This window comes from Triplophysa dalaica, chromosome 15, assembly GCF_015846415.1.
Source record: "Triplophysa dalaica isolate WHDGS20190420 chromosome 15, ASM1584641v1, whole genome shotgun sequence".
Classification (NCBI taxonomy): Eukaryota; Metazoa; Chordata; class Actinopteri; order Cypriniformes; family Nemacheilidae; genus Triplophysa; species Triplophysa dalaica.
This window is the reverse complement of record NC_079556.1, coordinates 5,269,803-5,284,361: the sequence shown is the minus strand read 5'-3', so window position 1 is coordinate 5,284,361 and position 14,559 is coordinate 5,269,803. Positions and strand designations below refer to the sequence as shown.

The window sequence follows — 14,559 nt, the reverse complement described above, 5'->3', positions numbered from 1 at the left end:
GTTTAATTCAACCATTTTAGGTACTCAAAAAATTTGAAGAGATCTGTCACCGACAAAAATCATTGAACATAAAAATATGAGAAAAATTAATATTAAAATATTAACTGTCACATTAATACATCTATGATATATATTATAATATTTTTGCATGGCGATATTAGATACTTTGATATATTTTTACACCCCTACACTTCAGTTATTTATCCATCTGGAAACTCAGCAACCACCTCCTTTCAACAGTGCTTTTATAACAATTGATAAACTCTTAGTATGTAAACCAGAATCCCAACCTACTTGAGGTCAGGATAGAGTTCATGAGTGTGATGCAACAGGCACACTATTTTCCAAACGTCATCAGTGGAGCAATATACACAAGGGACAATAAGTCACATTTCATGCCGCCTTCATCATTCTAAAAGGATCGTTGTAACTAGACTTACTACTATAAACAAATGTTCACAAGTACTTAGGTGATCTTACCATGCTATAAAAATTCCATTAACAAATACTTTCTCCTAATTTAAATTAAATCCAAAGATTAATACAAACTCCCAAAAAATTAACGTTTAGTTAAGAATATCCAAAAATCAGGAAAATTCTCATCTGCATTTTTTTTTGCTCATGTACTCAAGTAATTATTCCCTCAAACAGGAGTACAGTCACATGATGCTGGCGTGTACGGGGTTAAAAGTTTAACTCAGAGAACAATGGCAGATAAAAAAGAACAGAGCCAATTATGAGTAATGTCAGATCCAAGAGGAAACGCTTAAGTTCAGAGCATGACACAGATATGCTTGTATGTGTTGGCTCAAGGATATAAAGTGTATGCTCTTGTGAAACCAAGAGATTAAAAGTGCAAAAAAGTGAACATTTGACAAGAAACCAGATTCTCTTAGACATGTTTTATTATAGTTGGATTTTAAGGCCAATTTGGAGTATGTTTTCAATCAGTGTGTGCTGGTTCGGCTATTCTTGATGTTTGGTATCTGTAAGATGTAACCACCATTACAGTAAAGTGTGTATGTGTATTATTTATAGAGTGTTAAAAAACTGAATAGCTATAAAATGGGTTAACAAGCCAGAATCTGGTCGTTTAAATGTATATGTGTTTAATGTTCAACATCTGGCTCGCATCTTTGCGATTGTATAAACTCTCGGTGTGTTTAAAAGATAAAGCTCTGGAGGTCGTGGTGGTCCTGCCAAGGCGCAAGCAGGAGTGGGCGGAAAGGGTTGGTCACGTGATCATCTCACCAAGTTCCCACGCAAAACACGGCACGCTCGCACGCGCATCCAGTGCGCGCTTACTGCCCTAAACTCGCAACTGTTCTAAAAACTGAGACCACTGCTGTTTAAATCTAGTTTTTCTTTCACTTTGCCGAAAGTGATTTTGGGAGATATGTTTCCTGTTGAACTACTGAGAATAAACTTGGAGAGAAGCTGAGAACGTGCAAGGTGAGCATGTGTTTCTTAGACTTGTTTAGATATTGTGTGTTTTTGTATTTCTGTATTGTCTATATATATATATATATAGTAGATAGCAAGTGCGTCATTTGGAAATATTAAAGTATTATTTTATTGGGTTGTGAAGTTTAATCTTATATATGGTTATATAACGCAGCTTTTCTACATTGGCTATATCTCTTAATGCTGTGAGCTGCCTACCTAAAAGCATTTTGGTTATTGATTTGCAGTGATGCGCTGCGTGCGCCTATGAAGCGTAAAATATTGCATGCGCGCACGATTCCCAAAAGTTGCGCGCGCGCATGTGATTCCCAAAAATGTTGCTCTTGCGTAAATTAACCAGAAATGTTGTATGCGTGTGCTGTTGCGAAGAATCCTGTCTAGACACTTTGCTAAGTTTTGAGTCACAGTCATTGTGAATAGCGCGCAGGCGATGGCAGCGAGACGCGCAACAAACGATTGGGGCGTTTTTTCGTATCGCAGGACTTCGAGTTTTAAAATGATTGTATTTACAATGCTTACAAACGTCCTGGAAATAGAAATAGAAGTAGATTCAAAAGAAACAATAGGAACTTTTACGCGTTTGTGTGAGGTGGGTGTTGGGGTGATTTTGGGTAGAAGGGGGGTTCAAGGTGACAATTGTTCTCGGTTGGGTGCAGACAGATATTCATGACTGCACGGGTTGTCAGCTGGAGAGCAGACACACAGGTGTGTGCGAATGTGTTTATCTGTGTGTGTGTAAATGTGTTTACTTGCGTGTATGTGTTTAGACAATTCACTCAATGTAATCCAAAGTGCTCTGACCTTTTACATTCAAACAGCAAATGCAGCTTCACGAGGATCAGAAAAAAATCACTCAACCCACCCTTTCATTTTCTCTCTCTCTACAGAGTGTTGTGTGTTTATGTATGAGCGCGGGTGAGTTCGTTGAGATGAGTGTGGGTGATGTAGAGGGGGGTAGCATCCGCCCCCCATCCAGTCTAAATGTGAAGAAAGTCTATGGTGATAGCACAGAAGAACTACATTCTCCAGAGTCTCTGAGGCTCAGCGCCATGTCGCCTGACCTGAGGCAGGACTTCAGTATGATGGAACAGAAAAAGAGAGTTACACAGATTCTTCAAAGTCCAGTAAGACTCCCACACACACTTACACAAAAACGAGAATGCTTTCTCTCTCTCCTCTCTCTCTCTCTTTCCTCTCTCTCTGCATTATTAAAAGGAGCCCACGCTTGTGTTTGATTGCGTAACAACCAACAAGTGGAAATCGGTTGCCCTTAGTAACCATGCATAGATGATCAGAATTGCTAGAAACGAATGAAATAAATAAAGGACCCAGCGTGATTTCTTTGTATAATGCTGCAGAAGCATTCTAAGGCCACTATTTCTATGAGGTTTGCACCGTATTTACTCCCCTGGATTGTGTTGTCCACCCGTGCTCGGACAGCAAGAGAGTAAAGTCCACCTCGTACTTTTAGTGTCTATAAATTTTGCAAAATTTAGTGTAGCATACACAATAACCATGACATTTAAGTCCTGGTTTTACTTTTGACACAGAGCATAGTCTTTCATAGGGTGCAGGCCTCAACCTTTGATGTTCCCAAACATGAATGATTTTACGGTATTTTATACATATGACTAAATATAAAGCCGGTTTTGTTTTCAGTGACTTTTCAGTACTGTTACTAATATGCTATGAGCAAATCAGAAATGTCCTATTTTTGAGATGCCCCTGCCCTTTAGCCACACTTAAAAAGCTCTGATTTTTGTTGCGTGGAACAGTTTGAAAGTCAAGAGGTATCTCACGAGGCAAACAATTGATGTCATTTTTTTATAAAACACAGTATGTCTTTCTCCAAAGTAAAATTATACTTTTGTATAAATAATCGTTTACTTTTAAAGTACATCTAGCACTAAAACATTGATGTGTGTATCAATGTTTATCACAGGACTTTAAAGATGAGCTGGAGGGTATGGTAAAGGATCAATACTCTAAGGGCAGTAACTCTGGTGGTCTACTAGGCCACATCGCGAACCTCATCATCAGCAACACGCTGAGCAACACTGGCGTGTACAGTCCCAGCAGTAAGTGCATACACACTTTTATTGACAGTGTGCTTTACAGACCCATTAAAGATTATTTACTGTGGCTCTGGTCAACAGATGGTGGAAGTTTGCATGCAACTTGCTATCTGCTCAGTGTAGAAAAAAGGCAAAACCAATATTTCTTTGTGTTGTCACGTTGTGTTTCCAGGCGTGGGGTCAGTAAGTCCAGTGAATGATCTGTGTGGTTTGGAGTGGTTTAATTGTTCTAAAGCTGAGAGGCAGGGTCGCTGTAAACTGGCATGTTTGTACCGCCTACTGGACCTGTATGGAAACGCCCACTTTCCAAATACCTACGTTACTGTGAGTACTTATACTTTGCTCGTATTGTATCTTGTTAAACTCATTCATTTACTTTGATTGTCTTTAACTGATTCTAACCTTCACTGACATTTTGTCTCTGTCCATCATTTTTGTTCTTAAGCTACGTGTGAGCAAAGAGCAGGATCACGTTCTCATTCTTCCAAAAGGACTGTCATTTTCAGAAGCCACAGCGGCCAGTCTGGTACACATACAGTACACACACATTCAGCACAATGGATGGAAACCTGTTCACATACACAGATAGTAGCGGACACAGTTTGTAGTTTATGTTAAACTGAATTTAAACTACAAAGCTGGGCACCACAGATCCTACCAGTGTACAAATCGTATACTATAAATTCGTCAACTGTATATAAAGGTAAATCAGTTTAATGTTTATGTTGTTCATAGGTGAAGGTGAATCTGATTGGTGAAGTGGTCGATCAGGGGGCAACCACACTAAATGTGGATATTTCAGGATTCAAACCGCATGCGGCAGTCTATTGTGCTAGACCAGATGCAAAGTGTGTTATACATACATACACACCAACCACAGCTGCAGTGAGTACACACACACACTAAACATCGCATTGTTTGTGATATCTTTCTTGAAAGCTATATAAATACATTTGAAATGAATCATAAAAATGTAACAAACAGACTTTGTGTTCTGTAGGTCTCCTCTATGAAATGTGGCATCTTACCCATTTCTCATGAAGCTTTGCTGCTGGGGGAGGTGTCTTATTTTAGCTACTATGGTGATGAAGATGACAAACAGGAGAGGATGGAACTGCAGAAGGCTTTGGGTCCCACTGCTAAGGTCTCTGAATTCTGGTGCTCGTTGGCATGACAACCATCCAAAGTACACTGTAATTCAAATGATTGTCAACTTATTTGGGTTAATATTTATAGTAGTATTCTTGCTTTTTTGGTTACTAGGTACTGATGTAATTCTACTGCTTTTTAGGTGTTAGTGCTGAGGAATCAAGGTTTATTGGCATTTGGAGAAACTACAGAAGAAGCCTTTCATTATCTGTACCACAGCCACCAAGCCTGTGAGATACAGGTACATGAATGTAAACAAATAAATCAAACAAACAAATAAAATAGTCCAACTTCATCATCTGTTTCTTTTTCTATGTCTTTCTGCAGGTTAGTGCTCTGCTTTCTGCAGGTGGTGTTGAAAACCTGTGCGTGTTAGACAGGGCGAGTCTTAAAGCAGCTCCTTCCATTAATCCCAGTGGAAAAATGTCAGATGGACAGATCAGATGGAGGGTTGGAGAAGCAGAATTTGAATCCCTTATGAGAATGATGGATAACTTAGTAAGTGGCTTTTTTAAACCTTTCTTACAATTCCATATGTAACACAAACATGTTGATATTCAGTGCAATAGAATGAGCGTGATATTCATTTTATAACAATTCAGATAATATTTATAAACTCTTATAAAATTGGCTAATTTAAAAAAACTTTAGATTAGCTTGTTTCCAAGAAACGCACAGACTGACAACCTCCCTGTGTCTGGAATGATCTGCTCTGGAAAATCACAAACATAAAAAAGCTTAGTGATGCAAACAGTGAAATGTCCCTGCGTTGTCAACCTAAGCTTCAGCACTACTAACTAGAACTATTTGTTGTAAAATTTTGATCTTTTTTGTAGAATTAGTATATAACAAAAAAGACAGGCCAACTCCACTCATGTCCATCTTGTTTATTAACACGCTTCTGCCTGATTTACCAGGGTTACAGAACTGGTTACACATACCGCCATCCCATTGTCAAAGAGAAGCCTAGACACCATAATGATGTGGAGATCCCAGCAACAGTGACTGGGTTTGGGAGGGAAGCAGACGGGTGCCCGCCGAGTCCTTTGCACTTACAGGCACAAAGACGAGACAGAGAGAGGATACGATGGTTGAATTCACCCAACAGCTACCTAAAAGTCAATGTACCTGAGGAGTCCACCAATGGGACCTGTAGCCCACGTACCAAAACTACGGTATAAACACATAAACAAACATGTACCAACACAAAATCCAATATCAGGGTTTTAGACGGATGAGGATTTGTATTACATCCATAAATAAAAATCAGTAGCTGCTTCAGGGAATGTCATGACCAGAAATTCTCATCTGTGGAAGATTTGGATAACTCTGCGGATTGAACCATCAAAGTTGTGTACGTTATTTCCAGATAAGATCAGTATAGGAATAAATCTAAATATAAAAAAGTTTTTTTATCTAGAAAATTTGAAGGCAATGCATTGATGTGTATATTTTTAATCAGGACTAACATGATCACAGGAACTTTAAAATATCATAAATTCTTTAAAGGTCTGGACAAGTCAAAGTGATGGAAATAGTAATATATTTTATGGTCAGCCCTAAGAAATATCTTTGAGGTTTTTTTATACATTCATAATGACTAGATACATATTTTTAATGATTGAAACTGCTTGTCCATATCAGATCATTTCAGCGATCATCCTTTTCTTTTTTTTTACCATTACCACACGTTTCTATTTTGTTTAATGTTGACACATTCATTTATTAGTGGATGAAGTCAGAGGAGTCTGGAAGCTGCAAGGACACCCCAATTAAGATTGATGACCCCAACCAGTTTGTCCCACTAAACACCAACCCCACTGAAGTACAGGAAAAGAGAAATAAGGTGAGTGTGTCTGTGTGTGAGAGAGAGAGAGCACAGAACAGATTGTGCCCACAGATTGTGTACCCTTCACTAAAGCACTGCTTTGTTTACGGTGGTTTAGATTCGGGAGCAGAACAGAGTGGATCTGATGACGGCAGGACCAAAGTCTCAGCTTTTGGCAGATATCGTCATCGATAAACCCTCCGGTCCTGTACGTAACTATACCAGTTAATCTAGCACAACACAATACTTCTGAATTCATTTAGAATAAAAAATGGCAAATACAACCCAAGGTAAAATTTGGACACAAGTCAAACTCATTGCTCTGATGTAGGCTTTCATTTATGAGGATGAGGAGCAGACCACCTCTTTACCGCCCAACCCTTTCGACCAATCAGAGACAGAGCTTCAGGAATACACGCAAACTGTGGAGTATAAGTGCAACCAATCAGGTACACAGACTCTCTTTATCTCACATATACTGTATGACAGAAAATTAACAAAAGGACATTGACATGTAGTTGACATGAAATGTCAAGCAGTGACAGCAGTGTCCTGCAGTGAGACATGCTACATGTAAACAACATTTTAATAATTCATGTATGTATTTACTGTCCATGTGCTGTTTACTTAAAAACCTTTTACTTACCTTTAAAAGTTGCATGACTAAAATGTAACATACATTAAAGGTTGAACAGACAAAGCACCTGAAATACAGCACACACTTTTCCTTATACGTAAAAAACACATGTTATTTCCTTCATTTCAACCTTCTGATGTGTTTTCTTGACGTATCAACTCAGAGGCCGATGAGGATCTGACCGATGGGGAAATGACCACATATGATGGATCCACTGTGTCCCTGTCAATCTCACCCCTCATGAGCCCAGAGAAGGGAGGTAAAGATGATGTCTCATATGCAGTGGGGTCCAAATGTCTGAGAGCACAAATCGTGGATGCATAAACAAAGTTCAAGAATTATGAAGAACTTTCAAGATTATGCATTTCTGGCTTTGACCCTTTTGCTAATTTTATCAGAAGCCTGAGTTATCTATGTGGTTTCTTTGAAGCACACAATATATTTCTGAAAACGTTCAAATCATCTTTTAAAACTGGTGAAAACCTTCATTAAAATGTTTATTGCTGCTTATATAATTGATCCTTTTCACGTTTCTCAGCAGTTGAAGTCGTCATAGTTGGGTAAACGTATATAGAAGTGAAAGGGAGACTACCAAAAACATATTTTCTGCATTCTCATTTGCTCAAATAGTGAAAGAAAGTCAAAAGAAAAGGATTGCGTTTCCAGTACTTTCAACAAAATGAAAAAAAGTCTTATAACTGCAGTTAAAAGACAGAATGATGTCAAATTTACCGTGACTTCCATAGACGTGGTTTAAGAAACACCATCACATTGGCATTAACTATTTTTAAGTAATGTAATACAAACTTTAGTGTTATAAACTTACATACATTTTATTTTTGAGGATTTATGATGCTGATGACCGTTGTTCAACACGTCTTCATAGTCATGTGAAAAAGGTCCATTGATAAAATTGATAAAGAAAGCTGTATCACACCAGAAAAATGCTAAATAGATGTATTTCTATTTAGAGTCTTAGATTTTTAGGCCACACAGAGATGTTGGCTGGAACTGAATGAGTAATTTATTCTGCTTCTATTTGAATACCAAACAAGTTGAAGTGTCAAATACATCATTGACCTAAAAAACTCTCTCTCTCTCTTTCCTCAGACAGTCTCTCTGCCCTGTTGCAAAGCAGCGATGAGCTAACCCAGGATGATGACCTCACTCTAGAAGTAACAGAGCTTAGCATCACTAAAGAGATGCAGGTCTCCATAACAACCACCGTTGCCAATGACATTTCAATCACCTCTGAAAGTCAAAAATCGCCCAAAAAGAAGAAAAAGAAATTCCGTACTCTTTCTTTCTTGAGGATGTCCAAAAAGAAAGAGAAAGAGGAGAAAGGAAAAACTAAGGAAAAGGAGCGAGAAAAGGAAAAAGAGGGTAAGGAAATAGAGGAAGAAAAAGAATGCAAGGATTGAAAGGTTATGTAAAAGTGTGGTGACTGGATGAATATGAGATCTGAAGGGAATTGTGGGTAATGTAGTTTCAGTAGGGTCCTGTGATAAATGTATAGTATGTATGTTCACCTTTGAATTGAAGCAATGATTTGTATGTGTAGATATTACACACACAGAATGTTTAATTTTACACTTTTTGTTACAGCTATAGTAATAACTAGCGCATTAAAAGTGTCTCAATAAGATAATTCATCACAATGTCCTACACTTTTTATAAACTGTACACACATGACAGTAGGTAATAATAAATTGTGGTAAAATCCTTCAGGTACTACACGCTATATGTGAGAAGTATCGTGTGATAAGACATTTTGATGTCACTGTATGTTTAGATTAATTTTGTGATGAATTTATCAGTCAAAGTGAAGACAAGAAACCTTATCATGGATTTATATGAGACTGTGTGACTGGATTCCTGCTTGTCATGAATATTTGATGATATTTTAAGGTATTGCAATTTTGCATCATTGATAGATAATAAAGAATTGCTGTATGTTTGTACACTGTTGTAAGATGTTATGTTAATGTTTATAGTTATGTTTTTTGTCTTCAGAGGTAAAATCTGCTTCTGTAATTTGCAGTTTCACTGTCACAATGTTTTCTCTTCAATAAAGGTAAAGATAGTCAATTGTACATCTAATATCTTTGAAAACTCATGTTCACCGAATCGTCACAGCTCTGCAAAAAAATATTCATTGACATTACCAATTATGTAACAATCCTGTATTTAACACTCATACATAAATGTTATATTGAACACACAACCAAAAAAAAGCATAAATTCTTGATATAGAAATGTCAACAAATCAATGTTTAATACTCTCAAATATGTAAATATACAAAACTGAAAAGCAAATTCAACAACAAATGGACTGAAGCACAATGCTTGTTAGACACAAAGGTTCAGAGAGCAAAAAAATGCAAAAACGGAATCATCAGTTTGACAATACCTGTTTTCCTGAATCGATGTATGTGGGTGGCCAGTAAATAAAAATATCTAGAGGGCAAAGTTCTCATTCTCTGCATCATGAGAAGTGTGCAGATCCAGTCCTGATAGCATAATAAGATCCATAAGATACATTAAAACAGTAGCTGTGGGAACTGTGCTCTACTTATAAGTAGCTGGATTCTTGTATTATTAGTCACAACATTCAAAAACTTTCAGTACAGTACAGCTCAGACATCCAAATTTTTAAGCACCCGCTTTAACTGGAAATACAGCAACTCTGGAAAGGTGCTACTATATTCATATTATGTCCAATCAAACTTAGGAACTCATTTCCGGTATTTATCCATTTGTTTAACAGTGGTTGTTGAGGTTGATGGGATGAAACCGACAAACAGAACAGATCATTCACTGGGGCATCAAATGCCTGACATTGTACTTTGAAGTGTCATTATACAGAGTCATGGGTTTATCAGCAATACCACACGTGCCGACGCCGACCTTTCCGTCCACGCTCTCTGGTGATGCAAATATACTCCTCTTCACCTAAAAGGTGAAGATCAAACCACATTAGCTTTATAAAAAGGTTACAACAAAATTCTTAAGTGGAAATCTCATACACACCTGCCCTTTCTTATTCTTGGAATAGGCTTTATTGTTAAACTGTTGCCATTTGGATTTCTGATCCTCTCTCTCCTGCTCCAGCTCCTTTATGCGCTGTACCTTCTTCTGTGCTTTCTTTTTCTTATATTCCCTCTGCTCTGCCAGTACCTCTTTCCTTTAAGAGAGAATTTAGATCTTTACATCATTTCATTCATTATCTCTGAAATAATTGCTGTATATCAAAATAGACTTTTAAATACTCTCTATCAAGTATCCACTTACTTGGATTTAGGCTTTCCATCGATCTGTTGCCTGCTCTGGCCCTCCTCTGGAGCTCTGAGGGATTGAAGAGGCACTACCTCTGCGTTGCCATAGCCACTAAAGGTGATTGCTGCAGTGGCATTCTCACCGTCGATCTCCTCGATCTCTGCCTCATACACCCTGTCAATCACACAGTACTGTAAGCAGGTGAGTACAGATATATACTGAAATCCCTCCCCCAAAAGTTGCTGACCACCCACCACCCATTAACATCCCTCCCAATCACCCAGCACTGTGTGCGTGATCGTATGATACTCACTGTCCGTCTTGATTCCAGACAGTCATGCAGCGGTCTCCGACTCTCCATCCGAGAGTTGACGCGGTGGCCTCCGAGCTTTTGGTGCTAGTGACACTCTCTGCTGGCTGTGATGTCAACAGGTCTTTTGTCAACTCAATCACCTCCTATAACAACATATAAAAGCAATGATAAGATAAATATACTTACTTTGAAGAGTTTACGTCTTGCCAGCTCTATTATGGTGCAAATTGAGGCTTAAGTGATAAAAAGTGCCCTCCTGAAAAACATGGCAGACCACTAGTTCTGTTAATACAAGCTAAATATTAAAGGCAGAGTAAAAAAATATTGATTGCCAATAATGTCCCCCCAAAACACTGGATAGTTCTCCTCCAAACCTGAAGGTCCTTCTGCAATTTAAGCAGATCTTCATTTTCTGGATCTGTTGAAAGTGCAGCCTCCACCTGCTGCAACTGTGCCTTATAATTGTTCAACTGCTTTACCAACTCGTCAGACATCTTTAATGAAAGGAATGTGAAGAGTTAACACAGTGGCACACATAGAAAACAAAATAAAAATATATCTCAAATTTAATTAGGTCACGTCTTTCCTGCATACATGAGCATCTAATTCGCTTGGCAGATTGTACGCTACTTTGGCAGAAACATTAATAATTCATTTATTGTTCATAAAGAGCTTTAATGTCACAGCTCTACGCAAATTTCACGGGTAATACCACAGCCATCAACAATAAAAGAGTAACGTTAGCGTCGTTTAACCGATGCTATGCTGCTAACTAGCAACAAACTACCCCCAGAGAGGCTAAAATAACAGCTGAAGAAACTAATTATGAATATGATATAGCTTTTATGTACGTATAATTACAAATAAATTATATACTACGTTCTCATTAAACGTAAAATCTTTGCTTAGGTTGAAAAAAAATGCTAATCAGCGGCTCGTGCTAAGAAGCCGAGCGCAAGGCCCCAATGTTTATATGCATAAAAGCATGACAAACGCGTATTCCTTTAACATATGCCTTACCTCTAAAGATTCCTGGTTATATGTTTATATGAAATATCGAGAAAGTAAAGAGTTTATGTGTCCATGTACTACTGTTTGTAATAAATAAAAAGCGCCCGTTCTTTGTTATCTTGCGTTCCTTTCACCGACTCGACCTCTTTCCGGATGTGACGTCACAGCCCCTACGAAAAAAATTTTCTCGCGCGCGTTGAAGTTTAGAAATTGTGGTGTTTTTAAAAATTACATTTGAACCAAAAATTAAATTAAATTGAAAGTCGGACTGCCTGAACTTTCGGTAAATATCTGTTTGTAAACAAAGGCTTGAATACACAGCTTGATAATATTCTTTCGGTCCACAGTACGAGGTTGCCGATAAAATATTACGTTATGAACAGGGAAAACATCCATCTCTTAAATATGATACAATGAATAAGAAAATCACAATGTTACATTTAATACCAGTAGTAATTAAACTTGAATAAAATCTGATTTTAATACACATTGGTCGCCCCAAATTTCCTATTAATGGTTGGTTTAACAACCGACCAATCAGAGTGCCGCTTCTGTCTGTAAACAAAAGATTTCGTCATTGTTTTTCAGGGCGCTGGAGCTCTCCGTATGTTCCTCGAAGCTAACAAATTTAAGAGCTTCTTTATCTTATATTCTCAAACAAATAAAACCAATCTGCAGATCTCATTACAATCTAGAAGCGTAATCAAATTACAGCATTCAAAACCACGATGTCAACACAGAAGCTTATAACTCCGGAGGATGGTCTTCATGGTGAGTTGAACACATTGGCACGGTTGATGAACGTTACCTACATCGACAACATCTGTAAAAAGAATGAATATTGATAGTTACATAAAACATTAGCTCACATTGCTAGGTAAATTGGATTTGATAACAGTGCAAATAATGTTCTTTTGTAAATCTCTACGGCACAGCATCCGGTCACAGTGCCAAGTCAGCAACCTCTTGTTTTCCCAAAGCAAACATTTCTTTCTTATTTAAAACTCTTTTTGAGATACAAAAACGTATTAGTGACAAGGGGATTCTCCCTTTTTCAAAACGGGTTGTTCAAAACAATTTGTATTTTATTATTGACACAATTACACAATGATTATCTGGAGCTTGGATGACTCTTGTTTGGTCCAGCTTTTTAAACACAGGGTGGTAAACAGTTTGGATCGCTGTATAATCCGATTGACTAATTTAGGCATTTATTAACTCTAAATGAAACTATGAGCATTATTAATCTCAAACTGATCTGCTTTTCTCTTTCCAGATTCGTGGGTTGAGCTTCACTTTGATTCAAGCAGTGAGCACAGTGAGGCCACCCCAACAATGTTTGATATCACAGACCTGGAAAAAATGCTCCTGGAAGCCCAACGCGAGTCCAGCAGTAGTTCACAAACAAGCTCTCACTGTAGCAGGTGTGTAATAACCCTCCACTTTAAGAATTAAGAAATTGTGTTCTAATTCAGTGTAATCCCGGTGATTTACAATTTGTTTTTCTGTAGTCCTCGACGAGTCCAGACACCTCCACTCATCAGTCCTGCCTCTTTCAACACACACATCACTATACAGGTAAAAGATTTTGTCATTAAGTTTCCATTTATCAAAAAGTACCTTTCCAAAAAATCAAGGGGCACTATTTTGGGGCATGTCTGTCACTGCGGAGCTCACATCATGAAGATCACATAGAATTCAAGAGTTACCAGACTGAAACCAGATGTTATTTTAAATTTTTGTTCTGTTTATTCTAGGAGGAAGTTGTAAAAGAGAGCAAACAGGAAACAGAAGCTGTCATGAGGATCTGTGACTGGTCCAGCCGGCCAGAGAATGTACCACACGCAGCATTTCTAATTAAACGGCCAAAGCGGAACCGAGTGAACAGCAAAAGCCCGACTAAAACTGACAAGGAAATGAACACACATTTGCTAAAGATTATGCTTCCATCCCTAGTCCTTACGCACATCTTAATGCTTGGATTGGGGTAAGGAACATTTTGAATGTATACAGTCTTTCTCAGTTGTCCATCTTTTTGTTCATAGGTTGACACTATATATACAATTGAATGCTTATACACATTCTCTCTCCCTCCCTCCCTCCCTCCCTCCCTCTCTCTCTCTCTGCAGGATCTGTATAGGACGACGTCTCAGTACCCAGTGTTCTACTATCTGAGTCAAAGCAAACATGTTTGTGTTCGCTGTGTCAGGGTCTCTTTGGTACAGACCCAAGAAAGCATCTACAACTTTTAGGCATCGTTTTGTTCTCTGGACATTCTGGATGTTGTAAGCGAACACTGTGAAAATATGAAAATCAGCAATAATTATTTTTCTTTCCATTTCCTGCAGCGAAAATGTTTGGCACAGAACATAATGTAGCCAACTTCTGAGCTGTAGATATGACTATAAGCAGAAAATATGACTTTGAGTTTAAAGTGTATGTTAATGATATAAACATGAACATTATTTTAGCAGTCAGGGTATATTGTAGCTCTTACGCTGACCAGATTTTTGTAACATTTCAAACAGTTATTCTTGAAAATTAAAGCAAAAAAACTTGATTAGTCTAAATAAAGAAATTCTCATCTTTCATATTCTGATAATGATACGCTATTGAAAGTGCAAATAATGCGTTCAATTCATTATAATGACAATAAATCAAGGGCCACGATATTAAGTGATGTAAGTGATGTTTGTTATGAGAAGGGATTACATTTAAAGAAATTTTAATGATTTGCATCCATATAAATAAATGTCAGTCTAGATGGAATCTGTTATCTAAAAAAACTCAAAATAAATGATCGTAA

At 37.7% G+C, this 14,559-nt stretch overlaps 3 protein-coding genes across 3 annotated transcripts; 2 read left to right on the top strand and 1 right to left on the bottom strand.

Annotated features, from left to right (window-relative positions):
• The first annotated feature begins 1,268 nt into the window (after positions 1–1,268).
• Positions 1,269–9,221, top strand: add3b (adducin 3 (gamma) b). The gene is made up of 15 exons (XM_056767601.1): positions 1,269–1,452; positions 2,352–2,588; positions 3,407–3,542; positions 3,712–3,863; positions 3,985–4,065; positions 4,275–4,424; positions 4,540–4,683; positions 4,831–4,929; positions 5,016–5,186; positions 5,606–5,863; positions 6,418–6,534; positions 6,635–6,724; positions 6,848–6,965; positions 7,317–7,412; positions 8,264–9,221. Exons 2-15 carry the CDS (start codon positions 2,370–2,372, stop codon positions 8,572–8,574), a joined length of 2,142 nt encoding a protein of 713 aa, XP_056623579.1. The 5' UTR covers positions 1,269–1,452; positions 2,352–2,369; the 3' UTR covers positions 8,575–9,221.
• A 182-nt stretch (positions 9,222–9,403) lies between these two features.
• Positions 9,404–11,922, bottom strand: smndc1 (survival motor neuron domain containing 1). The gene is made up of 6 exons (XM_056767494.1): positions 11,763–11,922; positions 11,117–11,236; positions 10,743–10,885; positions 10,445–10,603; positions 10,184–10,337; positions 9,404–10,105 (listed from the first exon to the last, which is right to left on the bottom strand). The coding sequence occupies exons 2-6, from the start codon at positions 11,234–11,236 to the stop codon at positions 9,968–9,970; spliced, it is 714 nt and encodes a 237-aa protein (XP_056623472.1). The 5' UTR covers positions 11,763–11,922; the 3' UTR covers positions 9,404–9,967.
• Positions 11,923–12,341: 419 nt separating this feature from the next.
• Positions 12,342–14,344, top strand: bnip4 (BCL2 interacting protein 4). The gene is made up of 5 exons (XM_056767496.1): positions 12,342–12,524; positions 13,030–13,177; positions 13,265–13,331; positions 13,511–13,740; positions 13,883–14,344. The coding sequence occupies exons 1-5, from the start codon at positions 12,482–12,484 to the stop codon at positions 13,926–13,928; spliced, it is 534 nt and encodes a 177-aa protein (XP_056623474.1). The 5' UTR covers positions 12,342–12,481; the 3' UTR covers positions 13,929–14,344.
• Positions 14,345–14,559: the final 215 nt, after the last annotated feature.

What these genes read in the sequence shown, in the direction of transcription:
- add3b (XM_056767601.1), top strand. Translation starts at nt 2,370, where the DNA reads ATGAGCGCGGGTGAGTTCGTTGAGATGAGTGTGGGTGATGTAGAGGGG. An exon ending in CACAGATTCTTCAAAGTCCA is followed by an intron (nt 2,589 to 3,406) that starts GTAAGACTCCCA and finishes TGTTTATCACAG; the next exon opens with GACTTTAAAGATGAGCTGGA. An exon ending in GTATAAGTGCAACCAATCAG is followed by an intron (nt 6,966 to 7,316) that starts GTACACAGACTC and finishes GTATCAACTCAG; the next exon opens with AGGCCGATGAGGATCTGACC.
- smndc1 (XM_056767494.1), bottom strand. Translation starts at nt 11,236, where the DNA reads ATGTCTGACGAGTTGGTAAAGCAGTTGAACAATTATAAGGCACAGTTG. An exon ending in AATTGCAGAAGGACCTTCAG is followed by an intron (nt 10,886 to 11,116) that starts GTTTGGAGGAGA and finishes ATGTTGTTATAG; the next exon opens with GAGGTGATTGAGTTGACAAA. An exon ending in GTCTGGAATCAAGACGGACA is followed by an intron (nt 10,604 to 10,742) that starts GTGAGTATCATA and finishes TGTGATTGACAG; the next exon opens with GGTGTATGAGGCAGAGATCG.
- bnip4 (XM_056767496.1), top strand. Translation starts at nt 12,482, where the DNA reads ATGTCAACACAGAAGCTTATAACTCCGGAGGATGGTCTTCATG. An exon ending in ACAAGCTCTCACTGTAGCAG is followed by an intron (nt 13,178 to 13,264) that starts GTGTGTAATAAC and finishes GTTTTTCTGTAG; the next exon opens with TCCTCGACGAGTCCAGACAC. An exon ending in ACACACACATCACTATACAG is followed by an intron (nt 13,332 to 13,510) that starts GTAAAAGATTTT and finishes TGTTTATTCTAG; the next exon opens with GAGGAAGTTGTAAAAGAGAG.